Raw genomic sequence first — 11,476 nt, forward strand, 5'->3', positions numbered from 1 at the left:
CTCTTTGTAGCCCTACAAGGTGATAATCAACAATGAAGACTCACTGCTACCGATCAACAATGAAGACCCATGGGTTTGAACTGGCTGACCTTGTGGAATTGCAAATTGTCCACATGCACGTGTGCCAAGAGTAATTTAACTTATGCTAGGGCTATTGTCTCAGTCTTAGAGAAACTGAAAGAATAAGGACTCAGACGCCCATAAATCTCCTTGAAATGCCTTAAGTCAAGATAACAGTGTTTGCTCAAGTCTGCAGCTGTAATTCCCATTTCTGACTGCACTGTGGGAATAATGTATCTGGCCACTATTATCCTGCCCCCAAATTCACTGTCAAAGATCAATTTAGTGCAAAGTGGAAGGGGAAACACTCATTCCTAGGAATTAAGTGCTGTACAGAGGCTCACACGGACTTTCTTGCACTGCAGATTGCCTACTATTACAATCAATAGGACTTGTTGGCTTAAATGTAAAAAGCAAGGTTTAAGCCAACTTGTGACCCGTAGCACATAGGACTGGTGTTTCATGAACGGGGGGGTGACTTACAACACTACCGAAACGGATTCCTAGTTGATGAACAGCTTGAACGTACCAATGCACGCGATACCGGCAGGCAACACTTGTCAATAAGAAATTGGGGATGGTGGTTTACACACCACCACGTAAACCTGGGGCTTTATACCCAGGCTGGATATTCAGCAGGCAACAGAGGTAGCTGCTTAACATGGCAATATTTTTAAAGAACACCATCCTGGGACATTGCAGAAGGCTTTGGGGCGCACATACTTTTCCGATCACACAACGTGCAGCCGCTTCAAGCAGCAAACCGAGTAAATAAATGTGGACACTGGAAGAAAAAGACACACAAACAGCTCTGTCCGAGAGCGAATTCGAAGATTCACTTGGAATCTTACGTAAGCAGCTCCTCCCCGCAGCCAGGCATTATGGGAGCTACGCTCATGCCCCGCCCCCCCACCGCTACACCGGTGTATCACCAGTCTCTCATACTTCTCAACGGCCCCTTCCCTGCGTATCTGAGCATGCGTAGCAGCATTGGAGCATGCTCAGTATGGTGAAGCTTTTCACCAATGGGTGAGGAGAAGGCGGGCTGACCGCCCCGGTGCCAAGCAACCGTCACGTTCGAAATAACCAATAGCGGGTCTACGTGGCGAGTTTAAATCCTGAATGGAGCAAAGGGCCGGAAGAGTTTCATCCGGAGCGAGAGAAACGGTGAGTGAGATGGTTTCTTGCGTTGGTCCGCCGATAATTGCGGTGGGGGTTCTGCCCTCGCACTTCTCCATCCCCCTCGGTCTCTCAATGTCCTTTGTGGCTTCATCCTAGTCTTCACGACGCATCCAGAGGTGCGGCTGACCCAGTGCAAGCTAGTTCTTAGCTTAGGTATCAGGACCGTTGGTTGTGGGTGGTGCCCTGGGCAAGCCTCCGAAATTTAAAAAAAATGTACCCCGGAACTATAGGTCTTGTTCTTCTGTATACTTATTAAAACAACTGCACTCAAAGTGTCTGTGACAATGGTAAATCCCTCCTGTATTCTACCAAAGACAACCACAGGGCTCTGTGGTCGCCAGGAGTTGAAACTGACTCGATGGCACACTTTACCTTTTAATAACTGTATTCCGACTCCGTTGGGAGAAGGAGTGGCTGCTGTAAAGCACACGAGAGCCTAATCCTTGCTAAGCACTCTAGAAGTAGCAAACTTGTGTCTGGACGTCAGTAGGGGCTCACATGATCAAATGTGTATCTTTACAAAATAATCACCTATGCACTTAAAAAAGAGGGGGGAACCACCATAAGCAAGAAGGCTAGATGAGAGCTTGATTCATGAATATGAGAATGTTCTTAGTATGCAATAAACTGTCTTGTCTGGAGGAGCATTCGGTTGCTTGAGCCCCCATCTGCAATCCCAAGTGCTACAGCTCAATCCCAGACTTGCCACCTTAAGCCTAAATATCTCAAAAACAGACTTGGAACAGCTACAATGGACATACGCAAATCCTGAGGATGATTGAGAACCCAGATGTCTCTTGGAGTTTCTGCTGCCCTTTCTTTAACATTGTCACCTTTATTAATTTGTGGACTAACTTGTTTACTTCCATCCCAGACTCTGTCCACAAAACACCCTGTCATTATGGCGCAGTTCCTGTTTGAGAGTGATTTGCATGGGCTATTGAAGCTGGATGCCCCAATACCCAATGCACCCCCTGCACGATGGCAGCGCAAAGCTAAGGAGGTTGCTGTTGTCGGTACTGGACCCACCCCAGACTCCACAGCTCCTTCACCTATGAAACCGGCTAACAGGCCTCATAGCACCAGCAAGACCCCTTCAAAGACACCAGGTAAGACCCTGGGGCTTAGGTTTTCTGTAACTGAATGGCTGAGACTGTGGACCAAACTAAGAAGCTATCAAGTATCGTCAGCTTGTGCGGTGGCCTCTTGGCTCAGAGTCCAATTGGGTTTGGGCAGAGGTAGTGCCACTATAGAATAGCCACAGAAGGACTCTCTCTGTGATTTGATAATGATATAATATTAATATTATATTGATACTTTTAAAAACCCACTTTATTTGTTAGCTGGCCCATAACAACTCTTTTTCTGGGTGGCTCACAACAGAGGATTAAAACATACAATAAAAACACATTAAATCTTAAAAGAAACAGAAGAGTAAAAAGAAAATACAAAATATAATACAAAACAGCTTAAAAATTCATTTTAAAATTAGTTATAAATCAGAACAAATCTGAAAACCTGAATTTAAAAATCCAAATTTGAAAGGCCTGAATGAATAAAAAAGTCTTTACCTGGCATCAAAAAGAATAAAGTGATGAAGCCAGGCAAACCTCACTGGGGAAGCTATTCCATACACAGTGCAACCACCAAAAAGGTCCTCTCCCTGGTAGCCACCCACCTCACTTCATTTGGCAGGGGCACCCGGAGGAGGGCCTCTGAAGAAGATCTTAAGGTACGGGTAGGGACATATGGGGCAAGGTGCTCTCTCAGGTAACCTGGTCCCAAGCCATTTAGGGCTTTAAAGGTTAAAACCAGCACTCTGGAGTGAGCCTGGAAACAGACTATATATTCTGGACAATGTAGACTAACTTGAGAAGCAATGGGTTTTGCCATATTTCTGTCTTGCAGGCAAGTCAGGATCCAAAGCACAGAACACTCCAAACAAAACTGGAGGGGATAGATACATCCCCAATCGCAGTGCAATGCAAATGGATGTGGCCAACTTCCTCTTAAACAAAGAGGATTCCTCTGATGAGACTCCGACCAAGAAGGTGAGAAGTGAGTTTGTATGTGGTGTTCAAGCTCTTCTAAGTACTTCCAAGGCCAGCCATACAGAAGTAGCCCAGAAAATGGCTTTAAGGCCTAAGGGTGGGCATGGCAGGCTTCCTGACTGTACTCTGGTCACTGTAAATGATACTTAGCATTTGTATAGCATGTCCTGAGTATGCAAAGTGTTCCACACTGCTATCTTGATGTAATCCTTATAATCTGTTGCAGATGGGAATGGGGATAAGGCTGAGAAGGAGCTGTATGTCAGTGGCCACCTAGTGATGGCTTTTCATCTTAATGGTAGAAGTGAGATTCAAACCAGGGAAGTCCTGGTTTGTTGCTCAGTCTGTTAGCCAATATTCTACACTAGCTCTCCAAACAAAGAGCTTAAAGAGGCAGATGATTATGCCAGGCCCCAGCAGGATACATCACGGGGTTTGGTATATACAGTACAAGCCCTTTTGTCAGTACTGACTAGAATAAAAGTGGCCAATACCTGACGAGAGAGGGGTGTATGTTTTCATACAGTTATGGAAATATCCCAGAAGCATATGTCTTAGCTGGCTTGCAGTCTGTTATACAAATGCTGCACCTGGTATTTGCTTCTGAAACATTGTGTACTTGTGTCAGTGATCTGGGGTGAGATGCTGGATTAGATGGCCTTGCAGACTCTTCCAACTCCATTATTTACTTACACACACACAGCCTCTCTGCACACATGGACATGCAGGCTCACATGGACATGCAGTGCACACATGGACATGCAGTGGCCACATGGACATGCAGGCTCACAGCTTCTGAGCTCTCTGCTCAATAGTCATCTCTCTCACTGACCTTTTAATAATGTTCGTTCTTAAGGAGCATCAGAAAGCCTGGGCAATGAATCTGAATGGCTTTGATGTAGAAGAGGCAAAAATACTGCGGCTGAGTGGAAAGCCCCAGAATGCCCCTGAAGGTAAGTCTGCATCAGGCATACATGTACTCTAAAGCACATCCCACTATGGGTTAACACTCTCCCAGAAGATGCTTGCCTTTTAAAGCAGATTGTTGAAGACGGATAATCTGGTGTTACTGTTGTGATTTCCAAGAAGTAATCCAGTTTTTGCAGACTGATCCTCTCCACCTACAATACTATGACCAAGTGAAGCTTGATCCAAGGCACTGATGCTTTTCTGGATGGCAGGCAAGTAAGTCTGTTTGCCTTGTTGCCAGTCTACAGTATGGAAAAGACCTCCCAGCCTACTGGCTGCTTCTATATTGTAAAACAAGGCTGCTTGCTTTCTGCTAAAGTGTACTCTTGAGTAGTTGTCACCTAGGTTGAACTGGTGCAGGGTATTCCCAGGTGAGTGTTCTTACTCCTTATTAAAATAAACTTTATTTCTATCAAGAAAAAGATGGAACAATGACTTGAATGTGGCCCTTATTTTGCCAGTAGTCAATACAATCCAGTTCTGAACAAACGTATTGTGCAATTGCCTTCCTCTTGTTGCAACAACACATCCATGTAGGTTGTGGGATCGAATAGTACTTTTCAGTGTTTTGCAATCGGATATTCGAGACTTCTCAGTAAATTTTTGTTCCTGCAATTGTCGGCACTTGGTCGTCTGTGTGCACTGAGTTGGCAGCAGGAAAAAAAACTCAAGAGTGCTTCCTTGAATTGGCTTGTGCTCTTCCAAATGAACTGAGAACTGACCTTCTTAGAATAGTATAGCCCAAGTGCATTGTCTAGGATGGGGGGTGGGCAGGCTTCATCTGGATTTTGATTGATGTGGCCACTTGCCAAGCAATTTTGACAAAGCTGTCTGAAAGCCCAAATGTGGGGCAAGGCCTGTGTTAGCTGCTAGAGTAAATGTCTTGGCTCCAGCTCTATTTCATTCATATTGGAACCAAAGACTGATACCATGCTGACCTCAGCTTGGGCTAGTAATAATGGTGGTTCCTCCTCCTCCAGGATATCAGAACAATCTCAAAGTACTCTACAGTCAGAAAAGTACACCAGGCTCCACTCGGAAGAATGGCAGATACATAGCAACCATGTCAGACCGAATTCTGGATGCCCCAGATATCCGCAATGACTACTGTAAGTAAGCAGCCTAAGCTATAGAGTTTAATCTCATGAAGTTCTGAGCATGTAAAAAAAGGTCAAGTTGTGTCAAGTTGCTGTCGTCTCCTGGTGACCACAGAGCCATGTGGTTTTCTATAAAGGTACCTTTTTATTCCCTAGGGTGCCTACTAGTTCTCATATGCAGTTGCTTGCTATGGAAGGCTTGTGCCTCATGTTGCACTTGACTGTGTCACTGGGGTGGGGGGCAGGAATGGGGTACTTTGAGGTTTATCTGATGTGCTGTCTCAGAGTGGGGAAAGTACTAACAATGAGTGTTGCATCCCCCATCTTAAGATCTAAACCTCATTGACTGGAGCTCCCTCAACTTCCTGGCTGTGGCTTTGGATAAAACAGTGTATCTGTGGAACTACGATTCCCGAGAAATAATTCAGCTCATGCAGATGGAACAGCCGGCTGATTACATCTCCTCTGTATCCTGGATTAAAGAGGGAAACTACCTTGCGATTGGCACAAGTGATGCAGAAGTCCAGGTAGGAAGAGAGGCTGTTAATGGGCCATGGGGAATATATATATTGATGTGACTTGATCTCTAGACATTGTTAGCATAGATACTTTTGAAGCTGTGAGCATGCTTCGGATAATAACTATTTGCTACTAACCTGTATCTGAAAGCATTGTGGGTAAAGTGTGGGTGGCTTCTACAAACATGCATTCAGAAATTGTTTCTGAAGAACTACAGTTGACCTAATCCCATCAATAGCTATCATGACTATAGCTGCTTCCCCCACTTAGCACATCCAAGTAAGTGAGATTGGTATGGTATAGTCTCTCCATTTCCACAGTCAATTGTCTGAGCTGCCCTATTTAAAGTTGACATGCCAGTACACAGGGTTTAATACAATAAAATGGTCTATTGGATATATTAATTGCATGTGGCATTTCTAGCTGTGGGACATCCAGCAGAAGAAGCGTCTACGGAACATGGTCAGCCACTCATCCCGTGTGAGCTCCCTAAGTTGGAACAACTACATTCTGTCCAGGTAGGAGCAAAGGAGTACCAAGTACTACTTGTCAGAGGGATTAGAGGATCTGAGTGAAGGGTAAATAACCTTCCTGGTATCTCTGGCTTAGACAGAGCTACTGAATTATCCCTTTTGCTAAGCAGGATCTGCCCTAGTTTACACTGGAATGGGAGACATGTTTGAGCACTAAGGTAATCTCCTTGTGGGATGGGGCCATTCTGGTAAGAACATCTGCCTGCATGCAGAGAAGGTTCCAAGTTCCCTCCCTGGCATCTCCAAGATTGGGCTGAGACACTTCTGCCTGCAACCTTGGAGAAGCAGCTGCCAGTCTAAGCTAGATGGGCCAGTGGTCTGACTTGGTATAAGGCAGCTTCCCATGTTCCTATAAATGCTGTGTCCTATCTCTACAGTGGGTCAAGGACTGGTCACATCCACCACCATGATGTCCGTGTGGCAGAACACCATGTAGCAACACTGGCTGGCCACACTCAAGAAGTGTGTGGTCTCAAGTGGTCGCCTGATGGTCGTTACCTAGCCAGTGGTGGAAATGACAACCTAGTAAACATCTGGCCAAGTACCCAAGGAGACAATGGGTTGTTTCGTCCTGTGCAGACCTTCACACAACACCAGGGAGCTGTCAAGGTAAGCAGAGTGAAGGTGGGTAGGCAAATATATTGCTAATGGTAGGGAAGCCTGGCCTACTGTTTTGTGTTTTCCCACTAGGCTGTAGCTTGGAGTCCGTGGCAATCCAATGTGTTGGCAACAGGTGGAGGAACCAGTGACAGGCACATCAGGATTTGGAATGTATGCTCAGGCACCTGTCTCAACACAGTAGATGCACAGTCCCAGGTAAGTAGAGAACACTACCTGGAAACAGTAGGCAAAACATTCCAATAGTGGATATTCTAGTCTTGTCAGCAGTATGGCTCCACTCATGTAGAAATTAAATTGCTAGTCTGCTACTGTTCTTTAACAAAGTCCCTTTATATATATATATGACAGGTATGTGCTGTCCTATGGTCTACAACCTACAAAGAACTTATATCTGGTCATGGCTTTGCCCAGAACCAACTTGTGGTATGGAAATACCCATCCATGTCCAAGGTCATAGAGCTTAAGGGTGAGTTCAGGAGACATCATGATGGCAGTGGGAACAGGTTCATTTAACCTATTGACCAATGGTATTCAAGGCACATGCTGCCTGCTTCATGAGAAGGAAGTGTGCCCTTTCCTTAATGAGTGGGGGGCAGGAAGTGTTGGCTATAATCATCATGGATACTAATGTCTCTTCTGTTCTTTCCAAGGTCACACTGCTAGAGTGCTAAGTTTATCCATGAGTCCAGATGGATCCACAGTGGCATCGGCAGCAGCAGATGAGACACTAAGGCTCTGGCGCTGCTTTGAGCTAGACCCATCACGCAAGAAGGAGAAAGAGAGCAGTACCAAAAGCAGCATTATCCATCAAGGCATTCGCTGAATCTAGGCCTGGCCCTTTTCTACCCTACTGCTTTATGTACATAATTTTAAACTAATAAATATTTCACTCTTTTTTTACAGTGGGGTTTGTATGGGGGTTACAGTGGCTTTCACTCACTTCAGCTACTTGCAAAGGCAATATAAAATTAGTGTGCTTCAGGACAAACAGCCCAGCCTAGGAATGGCAGAGCTAAACAAATGACATAAAGAACTGTTTTACATGGGGCTTATCCTTAACAGCAGAGATAGGTTAAGAGGAAAAACATGATCTGGGGCAGATGTAGCAAACGTACCAGTGTAGCAATATGCATCCAGCTCAACAGCAAAACTTTAATGTGTACTTGTATGATAGAGCTGCTTAATATCTTGTATTTTTATACTACTATAATTTCCAAAGGGGGAAGTGCACATGTAGCCATCTATGAAACGTGGTACAAATCTATTTTGTAAGAATATGGGCAAAAATCCTGTGGTAGCTACTGTGCAGACCCAAGGTTGAGAATAATGTCCAGCTACCAAAGAATCAAGTTACAGGTGAACAACCTGTTTCAGTTGAGGATTATCACTTGCCTAACTTATGAAAACAAATACTTGTACTATACTATTGCAGAGTAGAAATAGTACATAATAATGCAGTCTTAACACATTTGTATACCCCCTACTACTGAAGTCTTCAAGTGGCTTACAGCATAAGCTGCCTAGAGTTTTACTTGGCAAAGGCTATAGGCAGTTGAAGTATTTACATTTAGGCTTGCCTGCTCTTTTACAATTTGGGGTACTGGCCTTTAATCAACTGCAGTATGAGACCAAGATTGCTAGAAAACTGACTGCCTGCATATTCCATGTCCACTACTAGAACTGCAGTAAAACTGAGGGGAAGATATGCAGTGTTGTAGCTGACTAAAGCAGTAATGCCTAATTCATTAATGTTTAGGGATGCAGCGTAAATTGATGCTACTTAAATAAGCTTCAAATGAGGCCATATATCAGTGAACTTGTAGAGTAAGGGCTGTTTAAAGCAGCTGAGAGCTTTTATATTCAGCTAGTGTACCATAGCTGTTGCCTGGCAGTAAAAGAATGACCACTGGAAACCAGTTTATGCTGTCCTACAAGCAATATTTCTCAAGGCATAACTTGGTCAGTACTAATACCTGGACTAGCAGGTTTTGGACAATAGCTTTTTAGGTTGTCTAACTTCATGGTATAGGAACAGTAAAGGTCAAGTGTGCCATCAACTCCTGGTGACCTCAGAGCCCGGTGATTGTCTTTGGTAGAATACAGGAGGGGTTTACCCTTGCCATCTCCCATGCAGCATCTTCCTATATCACTGCTGCCCAATATAGGTGTTTCCCCAGTGTAGTCCAGCAGGGATTCAAACCAGCAACCTCTGGCTTGCTAGTCAAGTCATTTCCCCACCGCACAGGAATTAATTCTAAAGTTAGCCACATCATATGCTAGCCAGACAGATATGCTGGTATCTATGACTACCTGAAACAGGCAATTGTCCAGCTGATATTAGAAGCAGGGAATGTGAACACAATGGATAGTTTTGTCCTTATTCCAAATTCCATCAATCTCATGGCTAACAGTTCCTGTTAAGACTTAATACTAGGAGTTGGAGGCTAAGATAATGTGCAAATGAGGACTTGACAATTCCAAAGCACCAGCTGAACTAGGCAATAAGCAAGCAAACAGAGGCAGTCTCACCACCATCACCACTTCTAATCAGTGTATCTGCCTGTACCAGCCACAGCAAGGTATGTGCACGCAAGATAAAGAGTCTATACCACTTGATTTCAATGTAATACAAAAACCCTGTAGGGGACCTTATTCTTGGTCTTCTGCTTTGCAGTTAAGGAGGCTCCAGTAATGGATTGTGTAGATTTTAGGCTATGATAGGCTTGTATGTATCCATAGCTTGGATGCAATTATTAGTACTAGGTAACAAAGCTTGTAGTATATTTACATTTTTAAAAAGCTGGCTCTATTTCTGAAAAATTCAGAAGAGGGAAGAAATGAGCATGGTACACATTTGTGGTAAGAATCACCAGTAGTTAAGCTTATGTAAAAGTAGGAAATTTGGCAATTCAGGTTACTGAAGTAGATTATACTGACAGCTGGGTATAAGGCAAATAAATGATTCTACCTTTAGAACAGTAATGGCTTTAGGCTTACTTTCAAGAGGTCTGTACCCTGCCACAAGGAAGCTACCTGAAACAGTTTAACGTGTAGAGTAGTCTGTACACCTTACATGCAGAACACTTCCAGAGTCAGCAGTTTGTGAGGGTGACAGATTGCCCCCATGGATATCCACCCTGTTTCAAACCTGTAGCAGTCCTGTAATAGGACCTCATATGGGTACTGTTTCTGGAAGTCCTTTCAGCACTCCCAGAAAATGCTCAAGTGTTTTGAGAAGTTGCAGCCAATAGATCTTCAAGTAGAACAACTACTGAAACCATTAAGCTCACATCCCATGAACATGCTAGTACACTGAATACAGCATACTTAGTTTTCAGAGGCAATTACCTTATCTAAAATGTGACATTTAAGTTCCCAGGAGCACTTGTGGTAAGGTTGGAGATGAGCTAGACAATTTGGTGGGGGCTGCTCAATAGGAAATAGATAAAATTGTGGCTCTTCATCAGTAATTAAACAAAACCCCTGCCACTTAATGCACAGCAGACATAGCAGCTGTAGTAAGAAGCCATACTGCTAGAGTTTGTCACATGGTTTTCACCCATGCACAGTGGGCAATAAATCTAATAAATCCATTTTGTTCCCGTAATGTTCCCTGCTATACTAAAATAGGCAGGGACAGCAGAAAAAATGACTTTTTAAAAAACTATTTCTGAATTGTACCCCTAAGTTACTTTTGGAATATAAGATTCCCAGTCAATACAAGTGGAACAAGGAGTCATAGGCTTTGGGCTTTTCTTTCAAAGGATGGTTTTTTATAAGTGCATTGTAATGGTTTCTGGTGATTTTAAATTTAACACACACAAAAACAAGTGAAGGCTATTATAAGCATTAATTTAGAGTTTCTCAGACAGAGGGCAAAGAGGTGGTCATACAGCGGGGTATTAAGCCTTTGTCTTTCCTGATTTGTGAAGTTACAAAAAGCTTCAACTTAATTCACTTTGCTTAATGGCTTTAAAACAGAATTATATCTGCAAGCTAGCCAATTATGCTGAGCTTTTCACGTGTAGTATAGTATATGGTACCCACAGGGGTTATCAGTAGTACTAATAGCATGAATACTTCTCCAGTGGTGCACATAGCAGTATTTTTATTTATGGTATATAAGCTGCATGTTTGTCTATCAGTTGCACTTAGACCTAGGAACCTTCAAGTCATTTTAACTTGCACAAGATTTACTCTACGAACAGGACAGCAGTTTCCAGTGCACATCCAGCAAGATCTACTGGAAGCTCATTTGGCACAGGTAATAATAATGGTCACAGCATCTCCATTTACTTCACCCAAACACACTACAGCAGTTTGCCTGTCCCAAGGAACACTGCTTCGTCAAGCCCAGCAGTTGGAATATGGGGAAAAAACAAGCTACTACAAGACAGGAAGGCAGCTGAAATCTCCATATAAGGAAGAGAGAAGAATACACACT

The 11,476-nt window shown here is 43.6% G+C and overlaps 1 protein-coding gene across 2 annotated transcripts; it reads left to right on the forward strand.

The window, feature by feature from the left end:
- Positions 1–1,074: 1,074 nt before the first annotated feature.
- CDC20 (cell division cycle 20) lies at positions 1,075–7,930 on the forward strand. 2 transcript variants are annotated; one of them, XM_053251171.1, is made up of 11 exons: positions 1,075–1,227; positions 2,117–2,351; positions 3,151–3,293; positions 4,150–4,246; positions 5,243–5,371; positions 5,690–5,886; positions 6,302–6,396; positions 6,789–7,020; positions 7,102–7,227; positions 7,381–7,498; positions 7,683–7,930. In XM_053251171.1, the coding sequence occupies exons 1-11, from the start codon at positions 1,183–1,185 to the stop codon at positions 7,853–7,855; spliced, it is 1,590 nt and encodes a 529-aa protein (XP_053107146.1). In that variant the 5' UTR covers positions 1,075–1,182; the 3' UTR covers positions 7,856–7,930. The 2 variants fall into 2 exon arrangements, with proteins under 2 accessions (XP_053107146.1, XP_053107148.1); XM_053251173.1 differs by lacking the exon at positions 1,075–1,227 and adding an exon at positions 1,338–1,358.
- Positions 7,931–11,476: the final 3,546 nt, after the last annotated feature.

This window comes from Hemicordylus capensis, chromosome 4, assembly GCF_027244095.1.
Source record: "Hemicordylus capensis ecotype Gifberg chromosome 4, rHemCap1.1.pri, whole genome shotgun sequence".
Classification (NCBI taxonomy): Eukaryota; Metazoa; Chordata; class Lepidosauria; order Squamata; family Cordylidae; genus Hemicordylus; species Hemicordylus capensis.